Raw genomic sequence first — 19,965 nt, 5'->3', positions numbered from 1 at the left:
CAATGACTTACTTTTTTTTTTTTTTTTCCTCAAAACTTTCATACCAGGGAGGGCAGAAGCTTGCATCTGAGTAAGGCGCTAATAATTTCAGTGCTGTATTTGTTTTGGAAGAAAACCTTCCTCAGTCATGTTCAGAGCTTAAGCCACTTAGCACTCTTGCTGCACATTGTTCAGTCATCAGAGGGTACCATTAATTTATACATCATAGTTCTAGTTTAAGAGGTTTTCTTTTGCAACCCAAGGTTTAAAAAACTTTGTAACACTGATGGAGAAAATGGTTTATTTTTTTGTTGTATTAAATTAGTACATTTAACGATTTTTCATTTAGAATTGTTCTATTGTACTTTATGTGGCCAAACAGAGAACGGGGGAATAAAGCACTTGCAAAATAGCAAACATACTCATGCTTACAAATCAAGAAATAATTATTTGCTGATTGAAATTCCAGATGTAGTACTGAAACTGTCATCCACTCTCCTTTTTTTTTTTTGTAAATTATTAGATCTCAAACTAACTAGAGTTAAGATTTGTTATACTGATGAGATGAATAATTTTCTTACAGCTTGAATCTCTGAGTTTATGCCATTGTTTTCTTGTCATCTTATTATTTTGTTTTCAGTTCTTGTTAGTTTTTATATTAAGAACAATTGTGTCATTTACTGGAACTTCCAGGCTTCTTGGAATAGGACCTGGTACAATTGCTAAGGATATACTCAGAATCTAATTTTTATTTTCTTACAAAGATGGCTCATCCTGAAAAATCCTCTTTAACAGCAAGTTTGTGGAAGTGAATTAAGTGGTTGAATTTGAGTGTATAGTAATAATAGCAGTCAGGAGACACCTTCTTCACTGTCCTTTTTATATTCTACAAGTTACACTGCCAGTTTAAAAGTGATCCAAGAAATTATGCATTGAACTCTCACAACTTTTGAATGAGATATAGGCAACTGTTTTATCTCTTTAGTTTTCTCCAAGAAGCTTCAGTAAGTGATTTGAATCCTCCCATCTAGATGGGTTATGATGATCAAAGACTGAAAATCCTGCAGCCCTTCTGGTGCAGTTAAGTAAAGTTTGAAAAGGAGTTTGAAAGATATTGTCTGATGCAAAAAAATTGAGAAGACCACCGTGATAATGGTACTGGTTTTACTTGAAAAATTATATCCTGTTACAAGTGTATTGTATTGCTTGTGGTTCTTTGAAATAACTAAACTTTTCCAGTCATTCATATTGTTACAGTTGCTTATATTTTATTTTTTTCTTTTCAGCTATCAATTCTTGTGCATCGTCCCCCTGTAGCCACCTCTGCTTGCTTTCTTCATCTGGACCACTTTTTTATTCCTGTGCTTGTCCTTCAGGATGGATACTTTCTCCTGATAACAGGAACTGCATGAGAGGTAATAATAAGGCATGGGAAAAAAAAAAAAAGACCTGACACTGTCAAACCCATCCCTCTGTCAGGCAAAAAGCATACTTCAGATCGGTGGGCTACTGCTCATAAAATCAAAGTTTGGGGCCGTTCCAGGCAGATTTGATTTAGAAAGCATAGAATGTACTTGGCCTAAAGGTTTGGAGCCAAGTTCTGGGAAGAACTCGGTCAGATATTCAGATGCTTCCTTTGGGGAAAATGGATGAACTCAGTTTTCTTTTAAGCACTTCTTTAAAGAAGCCACATTTTAAAATTTCTGAACATATTGAATGTTTTGCTGTTGGAATACATCTAGAAGGAGTTTAGTATCAGTTAAAACTGAAAAAAAGCACAAACCTTCAGAAGAAGATTAAACAAAGCTGCATGCATTTCATTGCCCAGGATCTCTACGAAGCAATGATATTGATGGTCTCCGCTTACTTAGTTTGTGTGTTAAATAGTGTGAACTTCATGTTGAGGGAAAGGCACTGATTCTAGGATTGCGTCATTTCTAGCTTTACCTAAGATGAAGAATACTGATATTATAAGATTGCCTTTGTGCTTATTTTGCTTTAAACTGCATTTCAGGTTGATATTAAAGATGGTAATGTAGCATGCTGGCTTGGAAACAAAACAATGAATATGTATATATTAAAATCTTGTATTAATAGGGTAAATGTGCATATTTAATATAAAAATATGGATTATAATGTCATGTAAACATTTATTAAGTGTAAGAATTGCAGAAGTTATATTAATGTCTGTTTGATGAAGCTACATAGATTTTAGATCTATATAGCTCAGCAAATTTGCTCTATTGTCCATTACACAAATGAGGAATAATCAGATTGCATAGATTTGCATAGGTGTTAAACTTAAAGGAAGCAATCAGCAAAAAAAATTCTGTAGAATATAATTGGTTTAAATGAGACTATCAAACCTCTCAAGTACAAACAGTCTAGCTTAGAGAATTCACATATCTGTATTTCATCGGGATTCAGTAGTGTTGTACTGTGTACAATTAGAAAAGGAATAATGACTCCAGGGTCTTGTATGAAGTGGAACAACTTCATATGAATTTACCTGTTCCTTGCAAACTTTTTATAGAAGAGCACTGGCATGCCACATACTTAGGAAAAAAAAATGGAAGAAGTCCAAGGATTCCACAGGCAAAGATAGCTATAGGTCTTCAGGCAGTTATTTGCCAAAATGTGATATTTGTGCTAAGAAAAATGATACCTAAACTTATGTAAAATTTGACCAATAGTTCCAGCTGTCAGAGAGAAGTATGGAGAATAATTTTTGAGACGTGCAATGGTGCTGTCTGTGGTTTGTGGTTTTTCATGTGAAAATTTTCACTGCAAAATTTATATAAATGTATTAAGCAGCCAGTGAAGAAAATCAAAACAAAAAAAAACAAAAACAAAAAAAGTCTTTGATCTATTATAGAAGAGGAAATGGGTTACTGCTGCCTTTTATGCAGCAGCAGCCAGTTCCCTATCAAGTGGTAGCTTGTGCCTATGAAGGGAAGAGGCTAGAATTTGTTTTCCAAGGGCAAAAGCATAAGGAAGAGGTGAACTGGTGTTCAGGAGATTCTCTTCCCCTACTCGCTGGCAGATCGGAAATGAAGTTGCTGACTCACACTCTACAGCCCTCCAATGGTTTTCTCAGATCACCTGACTAGATGCTCTTTGTTAATAAAATTTAAGCATATGGGCGCAAGTTTACATAAAAGTAATAGGTAATACATACAAAGTATGTCTATTCCCTTAGAGATAAAACTAGAAAACACAATATTGCAATTATATTTAATAATAAAGATCAGCAATTGCTACTGTGACACTGTACCTTGCTTGTGAGACCTGCTCAGCAGGCGTTAGAACCCATCTCAGGCATGTCCTGGAAGGTCCTCAGAGCTTTGGTCCTGCTGGTTCCCATTCTCAGAGTTTTGCAGCTCAGAGCAGCTGTGTGAGTGTACTTCTTCCCTTGGCCAGCAGTGAGCGATCCTGCCTCATTTACTTTCTCCTCCTCAGAATTTGCATGCACACGCGTTCTGACTGCACAGTGCTGAAACATTAAATGTTAGAACAATTACAGTAACTGTTCCTAGTGAGAGGGCAAACTTATAGGTAAATGGTTGAAAACATCACTGCTAACATTCAACCATTCTCAGCATCAGAACTTTTGGGTGGGAGAGGGGAAGCATATCATAATGCCATATTCTTGATCAGAAACAACGCTGAATTATGTGTTTTCACAGTTGAACAACCTTTCCTTATTGCTGTAAGAGATAATATAATTTATGGAATTTCTCTGAACCCTGAGGAGAAGACCAATGATGCTATGGTTCCAATAGCAGGAGTTCAAAATGGTGTTGATGTTGACTTTGATGACTCCGAACAGATGATATATTGGGTTGAAAATCCGGTAAGCTAGTACTTGTGTTCAAAATGTGCACTAAAATTTTTATTTTAAAATAATGTTTTGGACTGAAATATATTAGCATTGCAGATAATAATTTTGATAAATATAATTCAAAGAAATTGAGGTTTTTTTTTTTATTTGGGAGGGGTTTTGTGCGTGTCTGTGTGTCCCAATAAGATAAAGCAGCTTAATCTATTTTTTAAATTAGTTTTCATCTTTTTCAGCTGAAATATTTATTTAATGCTATTTCTGGCTCAGCCAGAGACATGAACAGGAAATATCAGAAATCATTGACAGAACCACACTCTCAGCCCACCTTTGCTATAGTCCACTCTTCCTCCTCTTTATTGAGTTAGGGTCTAATCCTGCAAACACAGCCAGAACACTTCTCCACGGGAACAGTATATTGGACACAGTGGCACTGAAGATTAGAATGAAAATACATGCATCTAATCTAATCATCTCATAAAATATAGTAGAGGGGCATCTTTTTCTTTAAATAGAAGAAAATCACAGTGTCACAAAAGTTTCCAGGTAGCACATATGAGGCTTATAGATCTAAAAAATAGTTTGAACTAATTTTTAATAGCTGATTATAGTTGTTTGACTAATGTTGTCCTTGGTGAACTCAGAAACAATATGTATTCCCTAAGGCTAATTTGCCACAAAAAAAAAAATCCCCTTTTTTGCAAGATGGACACTTATAAAAAAAGTAATCTGTGAAGGTCTGGAAGATGGATGTGGTAGGAAACTGCAGATTCAGCAGTATATATGTTCACTCTTGGAAACTTAAAAGCAGTTGGTTATTTTTTTCAAGAGAAGCAGTACTTAGATCCTGGAGAAGTATAATGGTAGACAAGGAGATTTCCATAGTTGTGTTTTGCAGAAATAATTCACACTAGGTAGTTACCTTTCATCCAGACAAGACCTAAGTTTTTTTTTTCCCAACCCATTTCCCTTACGTTTTGCAGATTTGAAGTAAAAATAAGTTTATAAAACACTCATTTTAAAGCTTTTTCTGTTTCACTCATAAAGGAATTATAATTTATTTAATTGTTTATTCCTTAAAAATTAGAATGTTTAGTTCCCATTAAGTATTTAAGTAGACCTATTTAAGCAAACCTTTGCCCAAGAAACTAGATAAATACTCAGGAATCTATTTGATCCTCTGTGCATTCTGAAAAAATGTTCTTGACATATCTCAGCTAGCAAATACAGCTGACATGTACAAGAGGTTGAACAGTTGTGTAGGAGGTCATGGGCTGATGCATCCATTAACACAGCTGGCAAGTGAAATGCCAGGTGCCTCTGCAGGCTGAGTGCGGGTGAGTGCTGTATTTTAGTTAGATCTTGAGCTCCAGCCTGACGTATGTGTGACTATGGGCTGTGCCCCTGACCTTCAGGTCTCAGGCTGCTATTGCTCCCAAACAGAGCTAGATAGCTGTGTCAGTCATGGCTCACTCTCTGAAAAAAAGTTATTTCGCTAGTTTCTAATGACAGAAGCATATTTGCCTGCTTTCTTAATTGCAGTGCTTGTCCATTACTGCAAGACCTCTTTCTGAACACCCTGTTTTGCCTCCACCCATGATGTGTTTGGGTTTTCCTGGGATTTGTCTACACTTGCATGATTTTTAGCTGCAATTTCACTTCCTATGTTGGCAAGAGTTGAAGCTGTAGTGAGAGCTCAAGTGAACATCCATCAACTTGTTCACTCTGTCTGAAGCAAACTCAGGGAACAGAGATAAATATCAGTGTCCTCCCCATTCTACTTGAAAAACACTTCCCAAGTATTTTTGTCTTCAGCTGTTATGTCCCATAGTTTATTAATCATAAATGTCAATAATAGACAGGAGAATTCCTGTCTTCAAAGTGCCTATCATAGTAGACTCTGTTGCAAATATTCAGTGTCCATCAGGCTCTCAAAGTAGGGTTTATACAGTACCAAAAATTATCCTACTTTCGTACTTTTTTTTTTCTGTAGGCCTAGGGATTCAAGGATGGGTTAATTTGCAAATAACGCTACATTGTTAGGATTCTGCAAGCAGCACTCTACTGGTGTCTCAGAAATTGTACTTATTTAAGCCAGCAGTGCATTTGGCCCGGAGTTTTGTCCTGGAGTTCTTGTTCGGATTTTTGACATCTGATATGTTGATTCCTTTCTGAAGCACCATTTTCAATTCTACACTGAGATATTTAGACAGTATACTGATATCATGGTAACCAAGCAATTAAGAATATGCATGCAGCAATCACATACCACACCACTCACGATTGCGTTGTCACCCAATAATGCACAGAACTTCTGCAGAACTCCTGTAAAACTGACACAACCTGAAGACAGCTCAGGAAGGCAGCTATAGTAACCAGTTCAGACCATTGTTTGGCTTGTCTCTCTGTTTAGTGCTTATTTATATCATGCTTTAGCATTGCACACTGTAGCTAATGCCATAGAATCTGCAAGTTGTAAGTTATCATTTCAAGGGTTACCCTTAGGAAGAAACCTGCAAGGATAATCTTAGTCTTGATTCTTGCTATTACGGCTTATTAAAAAATTGGTTCTTAAATATTTATGCATGCAGAGAACAGTATTTTCCTTTACTAGATTTCAGGTATATTCAGGATGGTTAACTTGAAGTATCCCGGTGACAATCTTTGGATAATTAAATACAAATTATAGAAGTGTGACTGTATATAACTAAAATATATACAGTTCAGCCTTATAAAATGTAGTAATTCTATTTCTGTTAATCAGACTTTGGTTGGTGAATGGTGATGCCTCTTCACGCTGAATAATTATGATTTACAATAATATTTTTACCATGTTTATGCATTGAGCATATACAAACACATTTCTCTCTACTTGGTTTTAATTTTGCTAATATAAAGTAAGTGCTTATGTAGTTGGAACAGAACAGTGTTTTCTGCTCTTGACATTTTTTCACTTTAAAAATATTTTTTCCAAGGGTGAAATTCACAGAGTGAGGTCAGATGGAACCAATAGGACAATTTTTGCTCCAGCAGCTGTTATTGGTGCTCCTATTGGTCTGGCATTGGACTGGATATCTGCAAACCTGTATTACAGTAACCCAGGGACACAGGCAATTGAGGTAATTAATTAAAGAGGGACAATTGGAAAGTAAGAGCCTAGATTTATCACTGCCATGGGTACAGGTTGAAATTAGTGGTACTTTTTAAAATGAAAAACTGAAATTAGATTTATTTTAAAATGCAAAGAGTCTGTAGAAAAATACTTTACAAAATTGAAGAGATAAACCTACATTTGACCCTAGTCAAAAAGACTGAAAGCAATATATTCTGGGAAATTTATTTGTGCATAGATTTTTTTTTTTTTTTCTCTCCCTTCAAGTCATTAGGCTTCTAGTGTTTGACACAACCTCTCTGATCACTAGTTACTATTATTGTTACTATTCTCACTTCAAATCAATGATCCCAATGCAGTGCCTCTGATAGTAAAGGAATGTTGCCATCAAATACAGTAAGATCCACTCCCAAAAGCTTTGATATCATTTCATGTAGCTTTCTGGAGACTAGCAGTCTGATGGTATGTGAAGGATAAAATTGCCATTTAGTGTAGGGAAATAGAGGATAAGCGATATGTAATACAGTAATGACTGTGAATAAGGCAAATCATTAATATTCTTGTCCCAAAATTTAAATACATACTATTACATTAAAAGGTAGCTGATTTAAACAAATAAAATGGAATACTTTCTAAATCAGCATTTCATCAACCTGTTCAACTCTTTTTTCATACCTAGGATACTTACTTGCTAACATAGGCAGGTTCTAAGCTGCAAGCAGCTCGTTCTAAGGGGTGCCTGGTAGAAAAGGGAGATAGAGTACCAAACAATGCACTTTTTCTTCTTAGTATTTGAGAGTGTCTTCTGCAATTTCAACTCCCTGTGGAGTTAGGCTTCTTTCCTTTAATTCAAGAATCTATCATAAGTTCTATGTTACATGCTTTGATGAGTTCAATGTTTGCATAGGTCCTGAAGCTGCACGGTGACATTATGTACAGGAAAACACTGATTACCAATGATGGCACCTCTCTGGGAGTTGGCACACCGATTGGTTTGACAGTTGATCCAGCAAGAGGGTAAATTACCAAAATCACTGTTGTCTTTGCACATAAGTATATCCTCCACATTTTTCTTAATTTTTAGGGTCTTCAGCTTCCATCCTGGATTTGACATGGTTTTGTTTTTTACATATTTGTGCAGAATTTATTTACTCTTTTTAAGCCCTAGAAGAAAATTGCATGGCTTCATAAATTGTTGCATAGGTATTAATTCTCCTTAATATACCATATACTTACTTGGTAAAATTTTTTAATTAAAAAATATCTCAGAATATTATGATTGTGAAAAAAAATCTCTGAAAAATGGATAAAGAGGGGAGTAAAGAGAACTCTAAAGTCTTTATAATATCTTGTGATGTCTGTCTTGAGGCCTATCTATAGTAGAAAGACATACTACATGGGAAGAATGTCACATGTTAAAAAGCACAGCACTAAGTATGATTTTCCTGCTTCTTCCCAAAAAGAGCTGTAATTTGCTCCTTTTTTTCTAACAGAGTACTCAAAATTGCAATATGATGCTTTTTTTTTTTCTTCAAAATCAGTGTTCACTAGGACCATATTAGTAATGCAACAGTACTGCTGGTGACTTGACAGGCTTTCAGATGAATTGATGCCTCACTTTTTGTCCCTAGTTAGGAGTTTGGCTTCAATGTGCCCTAGGTTTTCTTCAGCAACTAAGGGCAGAGCGGTGCACACATCCCCCAGAGCCAGATAATGGAATTCTGTCTCGTATAGATTTTTTGAACTTGTAATTTTAATTTCAAATTGGAACCAAACTCACTGCTGAAACCTTGCAGCCATCTGTGAAACGGAATTATTATTCTCCTACTTTCTTGTTATAGCCCTGAGTTTACCTGGTGACGGCATTTGGGATGATACAGGGGAGGTTATGGATTTCTAAAAATTATTTAACAGGCATTTCTCTTTTTTTCAAGGCATTTCTCTTTTTCAAGAGAGCAAGCATTTTTCTCTTTTTTTCAAACAAGATATCTTTTTCATTGTGACCTGGTTCAAAGTGATCTCTGTACAGTATGTGCTGAAGTATTTGGCTGATTAAGGGGAAGGATTTAAGCTTATGCTCAAGTGACTCTGGTCCATTGATCTCTGTTATCAGCTTTACTAACAGATGTGATAATATGTGTTACAGGAAGCTGTACTGGACAGACCAGGGAACTGACAGTGGAGTCCCAGCAAAGATTGCCAGTGCAAACATGGATGGATCAGGCATACAAACTCTCTTCAGTGGCAACCTTGACCATGTAGAGTTCATTACCATTGACATTAAGGAACAAAAGTTGTACTGGGCTGTCACAAGCACAGGAGTGGTAGGAGATATTTTCTTAATAATTGCTTTTTTACCTGTTCATCTATCTCTGCCTCTGTGGTTCACATGAGTAATTCAGTTACTTTAGTTTGGTCATGTAACTGGGAGTTGCAGGACCAACCAAAATCTGAATAACTGTTGTTACTAATTACCATTAAAAATATATGACAAATTTGAATGAAAACCCAGAAGTCGTTATTGACATCCTGCTGACCCTTTCCTTCCTACCTTATACATAAAGATCTTAGAATCATAGATTCATAGAATGGTTAGAATTGGAAGGGACCTTCAAAGGTTGTCTAGTCCAACCCTCCTGCAAGAAACAGGGACATCTTATGCATGAAGTTTTTAGTAGCATACATTGCATGTTATTTTGTATTGTAACACTGAACTTTTGTTATAAGAAATGTAATATTAAGCTTCAAACTGTTATCTTAGATTGAGAAAGGCAATGTGGATGGTACAAATCGTGTGACTTTGGTGGTTCATCTTTCTCATCCATGGGGAATTGCTGTGTATGACACCTTTCTGTACTATACTGATCGAGATTATGAAGTTATTGAACGAGTTGACAAGTCCACTGGAGCAAACAAAGTTGTACTGAGAGATAATATCCCAAGACTGAAGTGCCTACGTGTGTATTACAGAGACAGTGAGTATTTTCTAAAGAGGTATTTCAGGATATCCAACTTGTGAAAATTCAAACTTCCCTAAGAGGCAGAGCGCCTGCTCTTTCAAAGGAAATGGTTTGATTAGGGATTAGGTTTTCAGGAAAAGTGAAAGAAGCATTTTAGCTGGTTTTGGTAAAGAGATGTTCCACCATCCAGTTAAGGTATCTATTGGCACATGTAGTTTTGCTAAAATATTATCAGTGTAATATTGACTAAATAACAGATTTTGTTACCTGGGCTTCAAATTTATGTATTTATTTTATCTGATTCTTGGCCCCATTGTTCTTAGATGACAAGAAACCAGAAAATCCATTGCTAATGCTTATGTGCTAAAATGTACAGTGATTAAGAACTTTATTTTTGTCAGATGGTTGTTAACACTATGCAAGTGTATGAATTTGGTTATGTATCTGTGTGAGTTTGTGATGATACAGTTCAGATTTTTATGTCTTGCCACGTGTACCTTTCGCAGATTCTGCTGGTTCCTCAAATGGCTGCAGTAATAATATTGGAGTTTGCCAGCAGCTTTGCCTGCCCATACCTGGTGGATTATTCTCCTGTGCCTGTGCTACTGGCTTTCAGCTAAATCCTGATAACAGAACCTGTTCCCCATACAGCTCATTTGTAATTGTTTCTATGCTTTCTGCAATTAAAGGATTTAGTTTAGAGACATCTGATCACTCTGAAGCCATGGTACCACTGGCAGGAAGAGGTATGTGAATATTATAGTAGGAAAAAATCTTCTAATGCCTAATATTATGGCATTTCTTGCTGGCATGGCACATGTTTTAAGTAAGTTAGTTTCTGTCAAATACAATTAATCATTGCTTTTCAAAATATTTCAGGACGAAATGCACTTCATGTGGATGTTCATATGCCTTCTGGTTTCATTTACTGGTGTGACTTCAGTAGCACAATTTCTTCTCAGAATGCAATACGTAAAATTAAACCTGATGGTTCTTATTTTAGAAATGTTGTTACAAATGGAATAGGACGAAATGGGATTCGTGGCATTGCAATTGACTGGGTAGCAGGTAAGCATAGCTGAATTGAGGAGATTGTTGTTCTTTACAGAACATTGTAACATTTATTGACTAGCATAAACAGATCCTAATGGAACTATTTTGAATTGAAGTCCTATGATTCTCACTTGTGTGTCTATGGACTGATTTTAAAACAAGAGGAAGTAATTAATGGCTCTTGTGTTTATATATATATATGTAAAAATGAAAGTTTTTCAGAGCAGATATATAGAACCTTTTCTTTAATATTTGCCTTAGATCTCTCTTCTTGTCTGTGCATTCATAAGTAGCTGTTTTCCAGTGTACTTCTATACTATCATAGTGAAAAAAAGGTACCAGAGAAGAGCACAAAAGTTCTGATGACATTATTAATAAGAAAGAAGAACCCTTATTCTACCCTCAGACTGCTGTGTACAAATCCTATAAATTATAATGAAAAGTACAGAAAGCATAAAAAATACTTTGTCTTTGAACTTTAATTTCCCCACTTGCACTTCCTGTTCCTATTTAAACATATTAGAAATTAATTCATATATTAACTCTTCACAAAATATTCATCAACTCTAAGTAGCTGACCATTGCTGTTAATACCTTTATTTTATACATATACATAATATATACATGGTATGCAGAAGTTCTGTTGATAGGCTTGTTGGGACAAGTTTTTTAGAATAATCATCTGCTGTATACACTTAATTTGGTTACTGTATACAGTGCTGTGTCATAACATGGATTTCATAGTTGTGGTTGTAAAAGGTAAAGGGATAAGTGTATGGAAGGGCAAGGCTTAGATTAAGAAAAAAAAAAAAAAGAACAACTTTAGATAAAGCAGTTTTGATCTTATACCACTGATTTTCCCCATGGCAGTCAATTAGGATTTAGAAATTAATTGACTATTGCCAGTTTGGGTGTCGTCTTTGTAATTCCTCAAAGTGTAGGCAAGTACCTTATGCTTCCATGTTTACGGATATTCATTTTATGGTTTAGATTTTGTCAGCTCATGTTTCTCAGGTGCTGAGGCTATATATTAACTTTCTGATTTGTTTTTCTCCCTTTTTTTTTTTTCTTTTTCCTTGTTTAAATACAGGAAATCTTTATTTTACAAATGCATTTCTAACAGAGACTTTTATAGAAGTTTTGCGTTTAAACACAACTTATCGCCGTGTTCTGCTTAAAACTACCGTAGATATGCCAAGGCACATAGTAGTCGACCCAAAAAACAGATATCTGTTCTGGGCAGATTATGGGCAAAATCCGAAGATTGAACGTGCATTTCTTGACTGCACCAACAGAACAGTTCTTGTGTCTGAGGGCATTGTCACACCTCGTGGCCTGGCCATAGATCACAGCAATGGCTACATTTACTGGGTGGATGATTCCTTAGATATGATTGCAAGAATTCAGCCTGATGGTGGTGATGTTGAAATTGTGCGTTACGGCAGTCGCTATCCAACTCCATATGGTATCACTGTCTTTGGAAATTCCATGATCTGGGTGGATCGGAACCTGAAAAAAGTCTTCCAAGCCAGCAAGGAGCCAGGAAATACTGATCAGCCAACAGTAATACGAGACAACATTAATTGGCTAAGGGATGTTACCATTTACAACACTAATTTCCAGTCACGTTCACCCCTTGACATCAACAACAATCCTTGTTTGGACAACAATGGAGGCTGTTCTCATCTGTGTTTTGCCTTACCTGACATGCAGACACCCAAATGTGGTTGTGCCTTTGGAACACTAGGCAGCGATGGCAAGAGATGTTCCATTTCAACTGATGATTACCTGATTTTTGCTCTTGAGAATGCCCTCAGAAGTATCCACCTGGATCCTGAAAATCACAGTCCTCCCTTCCGCACAGTGAATGTTTTAAGAACTGCAGTGGCCCTGGATTTTGACAGCATAAACAACCGAATATATTTTACGCAAAGTTATCCTTCAGGGACAGGAAGAATCAGCTATGTCAGTATTTATTCAGGAATTGTCTCTCCAACAGTAGTTGCATCTGGTAAGTGCACTGAAATGTGATACAAGGTAATTGGATATTGAAAAAAATGGACTGCAGCACCTAGCACTAGGTCAGCAGGTATGTTGATGCTAATGGTTGAGGTAGACTGTTTGGTTAAGATATCTGATGAAATGCTTCTTTTGACTCTTCTCAGTTTTTTCATCTTCTGAGCTCCTTATTTCATCTTGATCACAATGAAATGGAAATACATAAAATTGTATGTAATAAATTAAAATAATACATAGTAAATTAATATTATGGAGTGAGGAATGATTACTGCTACTTGGAGAATAGCAACCAGACCTTAGGTCTATATGAGGAAAAGGTCTTTGTAACCCTACTGCATACACAGGACTGCCTGAGTCCTAACTATTAGTTTTTCAGGCTTTTAAATGGACAAATTTCCATTGATACCAATGGCATTTCAGAGATCTTTGGTGTTGCCACATTATAATAGGCAAAGAGTATTGCAATATTTCAGAGATCTTTGGTGTTGCCACATTATAATAGGCAAAGAGTATTGCAATATCTCAGGAAATGGTACTGAACTTGCTTGTGTTTGCTTGCATGTGTCTAAGACCTGGGGACTCCAGATGGCATAGCCTTTGACTGGGTCAACAACAGAGTTTACTACAGTGACTACCTCAATCAGACTATCAGCTCGATGGCTGTGGATGGATCTAACCGCACGGTGATTGCCCGGGTTCCACGACCAAGAGCCATCGTATTAGATCCCTGCAGAGGGTATGTGTTGCACTTTATTTTGACTGCAGGTGAAACTACAATTTAGATTTTGACAAAGATTGCCAGGTACTTCCTGTTCTGTGTCCTAAGTTCCAGCTGCGCATAACCATGCTAGATCTGACTCTTTAGGTTTATGTTTTCTAAGCTGATCTTCTGATTTTTAGAACATTTAGGAATGTGTAGTGCATGAGTGAAGGCAGGAGCTGGGTACTGGGGGCAAACGAGAACAATGTTCAAAGCAGGTGTTTGTTGAGCAACTAACCATCCTTCATGGCATTTGTTGAAGCCAAGATTTCTTCGATAATATCATATCATGATAATCAGGCAGCACTGTCGAGAGATTTCTCTATTTAGAGTCTTACATGATCTTTCCCTTCTTCTGTTGTATTTCCTGAGTGCCTCAGAAGGGTTCTTGTTCCAGTATCAAAAACATTCCCTGAGAGGTTGTGAGTATTACTGTATTATACAATATTTCTAATTTCATTACTAATTATGCTGTATTTCAAATTAAGAAGGATAAGAAAGAGGTTAATTGACTTTACTGGATCCTCATAGGAGCTGGAAAAACTTTTCTGAAGTTCACTCGACTGGACCTCAGTGATCCCTGCTAGAAGATTCCCTTGTCAGTGTGAGAAAAAATAGAGGAAAAAGTTCTCTTCCACTAGTTTTGCACTGCACACTTCAGTGAGGGACACCAGGGTGGAAATAACCTGGAGCAGCTAAGAGCTTTGTGAGCTTTATTTGCTGAAAATATAACCTTGTAATCATGTTATTGACAGATATATGTACTGGACTGACTGGAGTTCAAATGCAAAGATAGAACGAGCTACACTTGGAGGAAACTTCAGAACACCTATTGTGAGCACTAATTTAGTATGGCCAAATGGGCTTACCCTGGACTATGAAGAACAGCAGCTATACTGGGCTGATGCAAATCTGTATGTATTGGTAGCACACTTATTTTACATTTGGTTATTTTTTTAATAGATCTAATATTTTTCTTCATTTTTAAACTGTTTTTCAGCGTTTCAATGGAATTTTGTACTTTGTATAATAGAATGTTAAGAGTTACTTAATAGCAATGCAATGTCAAGTCTTGATTTTGATGTGGAACTACTGTGCAATAAGAAGTTTTGTTATGCCACAGTGTAGATTTAGTCTACTGCTTTATGGCATTTGTACCAGTAGTCTAGTAAATGCCTTAAATACAATTGGAAATAATTAAATTTTGTCTCTAGTTGCGACTTAAACATACAGTTGCTTTGAGGTTAGATAAAATAAGTTCAAGTGATTTTCTTACTTTCTTGCTAATGCTAATTTGTTGAAACATTTCTGTGTTTGTGAGAACTCTTTGGGTGGCTTGAACTGAAGGGTGGAGCTTTTGCTTGGAATCTTCAACAACAACATTTGGCCCTTCTGACTTCACAGGCAAGAGAAATTGGTCACGCATTGATGAACAAGCACAGAAGCTGCTAGCAGCAAGAAAATAACCAGATATGATGTCTTTAGTCCCACAGCTTCCTTAGCCTCACCCTCTATAGAGCCATTCTGGGTTTCTTATTGTTCCTTTTCAGAAGCTTGCGTGTGCAAGATGCCACAGCCTCTCAGAGAATTCTTCTGTTCCATTGACATTGCATAAACACCACTTGTTCCATTGACATTGTATAAACACCACTCTGCTTCTTAGGCATTATGCCTTTATACATAAGCATACACACTGTCCTACTTCTATCTGCTCTTTAGAGATGAGTATTAAGAGCAGTGCAGTTGAATGGTGCCATACTTGGAGCAGGCAACCCAAAGTGTGTTCTTTCTGTCAGTAAGTGGCTGACAGCCTTGTCATGTGAACATTACAGTGTGACTGATCAGATGGTGGGAGCTGGAGGCAAGGAACAGCCTTTACCCATGCTCATGCTTGTTCTATCTTTAACTTGCTGACAGTACCTTATCTCATTTTCAGCACTTACTTATATCTTGATGTTTTTCTATCAAGCTCTTCTTCCTCTGAATAACCCCTTCTATTACTTCTTAATCCTCCTCTTGTCATCTTAATTGCAAATAACTTTTGAACATCCTCCGTTTTCTCTTCTCTCATGCTTTATTCTTGTATGGTCTGCCTATCTCAGATGGCCATCTGTGTGGTAAAAGAAACCTCTAAAATTTATCATTGTTTTATAAACAATGCTTAGAAACAATGTCCTTGCATGAATAGCACATATGGAGTCTCCTGGCATCAGCAAGTCTTCTCCTGCTTCCTCACTGACTTTTGCTGAACTGGTCATTAAGGGTGGGAAGGGCTGAAGGGGAGAAGCAGGGACAAGGTGGTTGTGAGTCAGCAGTGGTGTCTGTGCCAGTAAAGAATGGTTCACATACAGCAGAACATGTCTATCACAAAACTTGGTGTAGAACCCTGATTTTCTGGGACTCCTTGAAGTCTTGTTTGTTGGAAATTTGTTTATCATTGCAAACATTGTTCCTAAAGGTAGAATCAAAACTGGAAGATCAATTAGGAAGAAATGTTAATCATACACTATATGTCTGTAACTATTAGATGTTATATATGTGCTGGTTGTTATGTATTAGAACTGTTTTTCCCTCCTGTTGTTATTGTGTGAGAAATAGTAGAAAATACATATTTGTAGTCTCATGAATTTGCTTGTATTTCCTGATCGTGTAAATCTGGATTTGCAGGAGATAAAACTGAAATGAAAACATGTCCCATTTCATGGGGCTGTTGGTTTTCTCCTGGTACAAGAAGTCATCAACATCATACCCGTTCCAAAAGCGTATTCTCTCATGAAGTTATGCATTCATTTTAGCTCTCAGTAGCGTAGTTGTTTAAACACTTAAATATTCAGCCCAATTACTTCCAGTACATTATTGTGTCAGTATTACAGAGGTGCTAGTCTGCTTCACTATTGAAGCCATAAATTGGAAAAATTGAGATTTTTAACTCATAACAGCACCCTATATATTGGTGCACATTACTGAAATGGTGGATTATACTTGCTGGACTAATTAGGACATGGCTTTATACATAAATTAAAAGAATTCTTTCTTTCAAGATCTAATTTTTTTTTTTGTTATTTTAGGCAGAAGATTGAGCGATGCACTCTCACTGGTACAAACCGTGAGGTGATTGTTAGCACTGCTCTGCATCCGTTTGCAATGACACTGTTTGATCAGCACATCTATTGGACAGACTGGAACACACGAAGCATTTACCGGGCCAATAAGTATGATGGTTCAGATCAGATTGTAATGATCACGAATCTTCCACAAAGACCGATGGATATTCATGTCTGGGCAAAAAGTAAGCAGCAGCAGTGTACCAACCCTTGCAACCAGTTCAATGGCGGCTGCAGTCACATCTGTGCACCAGGTATGCTTGACGACTGTAAGCTCTTGACGTTATGCTTGACGACTGTAAGCTCTTAGTGTTGCCTGTATTAGAGTTCATAGTATAACAGTTTTAGTCCCACGGGGACAGCTGAAATATCTTTTAGTGTTCCTAAATACTTAATATTTATTTTCTTTATAAATGCAATCAAAATTATTGCCATTTAAGGTCATGGTGTTTTGCCAAACATGCCTGACAGTTGCGTCTGAGATCCTCACAAATAAAAATAATGTATTTCTCTAATTTAAACTAACCCATTGTTTTCTGAGGTTTTAACTACTTTTTTGCTCAGGGATGAGACTTGAAGTGAGCTCTGCAGCCTATAGTTACCTTATGAATACATACTGATATGTTTTGTACTGTTTCCTACTACATATTTTAAAAAATCTTTATGGTTGCTATTTCTTTATCGCATGATATTATGAAGTCTTTCCCTAATGATTTATTTCCAAAGTAAATGTTTCTACTGCCTCATTTTAAATGTTGACAATTACTAAGAAGATAGCACAAATGTATTTCTGTGGGGCAGGTGTCCTTTTGAGTCATGGACTCCAGAAACATACTCTGTATCATCAGCTGCATACTAAGGTGAGACCTGAGTGACAAATGTAACCCGTCTTGTGTCTCTCCTTGTGCGTGTATGTGTAAGGAGAGAGATGAAGTGCTCCAACAGGTCACCAGTCCAGATGGCCAGGAAACCAGAATGGCAGTATACACCAAAGAGCATACCTGTTACGGAGATGTTTCCTGTGCTGTGGATTTTTTGAAGTTATGATCCTTGACTTTGAAAAACTCGTTCAGTGCCTGCTTTCATGTGTAGCATCTTTAATGTCTTTAAAAATCTATCTTGCCTGAAAACAACTCAAACTTCTAATTGATTTTGAGAAAAGTAGTTAGTCTAGTGCAAGGGGTTTTGAAAACCCTGTTTTGATTTTGAGGGATAGAGCCTTAGCTGGTGTAGCTCTGATATTTGAAAGCATGAGATGCCATCTTGCTGCCACCCAAAAACTATTTGGACGACAAGCAAATATTAACATACTCCAAGTTCTGATCTCAGTTTCTCTAGAGAACTCTGAAATAACTCTTGTGGGTTTTAATGTGTTTGCGTAAGCAAACTTAAGTGAGTTAAAAATCTGTCTAGGTCACCATATTTCTATATAAGCAGATAGATCTTATAGGACTCGTGAGAATTTTGTTGCCTTTTCCAGTGTTATAGTTGTGAACAGTTTCATAGAACCCTACCTAAAGCATCAATGTTGTATTTGTTTCATTTTTTTGACTCCTTTTTAATTTTTTTTTTAACTGTCAAACATAACTTTAGGTCCAATTGGTGCAGAATGTCAGTGCCCCTCTGAAGGTCGCTGGTATTTAGCCAATAATAACAAGCACTGTATTGCGGATAATGGTACCAGGTGTGATACTGGTTTCTTCACATGCCTTAATGGGCGGTGTATCTCTGAGCGATGGAAATGCGACAATGACAATGATTGCGGTGATGGCAGTGATGAGCTGGAAAGTGTGTGTGGTAAGCATTTAAAATATGCATGAGAAAATGATGCGTGCTCTTTCTTGCTTGTACTGTGCTCTCTGTCACTTTAATGGCTTTATGGTCATGATCTTATGGCCATAATTTGGAAGCAGTTCCTTGCTTGCTCACAGACTTGAAGTCTGAATGGCTACTGATTTGCTCTAGAATCCAAAAGCAAAATAGTATTGAATTTTTATCATGTATAGCCAATTTCTACTTTGTTTAATTCAAATATGTATTTTACTTTTCATGCAGTCCGTTTTGCAGCTGTGTTTGCCCTGGCAGGTAAAAATATTGTGATTTTACTTGTTACTTTGTAAGAGAACTTAGATTATGTTTTATCTTGTATATTCTTTTTTATTTTATGGTTTTTTTTTTATTTCCTGCAGCTTTCCATACTTGTCAGCCCACAGCTTTTACCTGTGGTAATGGGCGATGTGTACCCTATCATTACCGCTGTGATCACTACAATGACTGTGGAGATAACAGCGATGAGGCTGGATGCTTGTTCCGAACTTGTGACTCCCACACAGAATTTACTTGCAACAATGGAAGGTGTATATCTCTTCAGTACGTCTGCAATGGAGTAAACAACTGTTACGATAACGGCACATCAGATGAGAGAAATTGCCGTAAGTTTATCCTAATTACCTAGTGCCTATTTGAGTCTGACTCTTTAGACCAAAGAAGAGGCAAATGTGTGTGTGTGTGTGAAGAATTATAACAAAATCAGCAAAGACGAGATAAGATTTCTTTATTTTTATTATAGATTCTGCTTTGTGTTATTTGAAACAAACAGAATTGTTAAAAGATATTCTGCAGTACCCTAAGATATTACATAATAACTATTGGGTAGTGGTAGGTCTTGTGAGTAATCTCATGGACTTCAAAAAGATTGTTTCAGATGAACTGGATGTGGAACACATTTTTGCAGGGTTAGCCTGGAGTTTACTTGGTGTCATGCTATATTAATTATACTAGATTTAATCATCAAGAGTGTATATTGTGACTCATACAGACACAGTTTATATTTATCCTGTTTAAAATTATATGCTTATAGCTTTCAAAAAGTTATCAGTTATTTTTGTTTTCCTTAAGGTGTAAACTGTGATCACTTCAATATTGACTACTATTGCAGTTAATCAAACAAATTGTATCTTTGCACTAAGATTACATTCTTCAGTGGAAAATGTATATCTGGAGTTAAAGAAATTGACAAAAATGTATTTAGAGAAATTTTTTTAGACATTTTTGTATGCACACTGATTTAAAAAAAATATTATTTGTGACAATTTTTTTTATTCTCAGTGAAATTTGAATATTTGACATTCCTGGTCTAT

General features: G+C 36.5%; 1 protein-coding gene across 3 annotated transcripts in view; it reads left to right on the top strand.

Annotated features, from left to right (window-relative positions):
• LRP2 (LDL receptor related protein 2) overlaps positions 1-19,965 on the top strand; it is a 127,877-nt gene that overhangs the window by 62,610 nt on the left and 45,302 nt on the right. For all 3 annotated transcript variants that reach the window (XM_086750574.1, XM_086750572.1, XM_086750575.1), the window contains 14 exons: positions 1,266-1,394; positions 3,666-3,832; positions 6,793-6,936; positions 7,837-7,946; positions 9,076-9,253; positions 9,691-9,904; positions 10,396-10,635; positions 10,769-10,957; positions 12,033-12,953; positions 13,532-13,697; positions 14,477-14,635; positions 16,790-17,079; positions 18,419-18,622; positions 19,015-19,257. In XM_086750574.1, the coding sequence (XP_086606700.1) occupies positions 1,266-1,394; positions 3,666-3,832; positions 6,793-6,936; positions 7,837-7,946; positions 9,076-9,253; positions 9,691-9,904; positions 10,396-10,635; positions 10,769-10,957; positions 12,033-12,953; positions 13,532-13,697; positions 14,477-14,635; positions 16,790-17,079; positions 18,419-18,622; positions 19,015-19,257 (3,354 nt within the window). The remainder of the gene's footprint in view (positions 1-1,265; positions 1,395-3,665; positions 3,833-6,792; positions 6,937-7,836; positions 7,947-9,075; positions 9,254-9,690; positions 9,905-10,395; positions 10,636-10,768; positions 10,958-12,032; positions 12,954-13,531; positions 13,698-14,476; positions 14,636-16,789; positions 17,080-18,418; positions 18,623-19,014; positions 19,258-19,965) is intronic.

This window comes from Chlamydotis macqueenii, chromosome 6 (genome assembly GCF_036417535.1).
Source record: "Chlamydotis macqueenii isolate bChlMac1 chromosome 6, bChlMac1.mat, whole genome shotgun sequence".
In the NCBI taxonomy this organism is placed as follows: Eukaryota; Metazoa; Chordata; class Aves; order Otidiformes; family Otididae; genus Chlamydotis; species Chlamydotis macqueenii.
The sequence above is the reverse complement of the archived record's forward strand: the minus strand, read 5'-3'. Positions and strand labels throughout refer to the sequence as shown.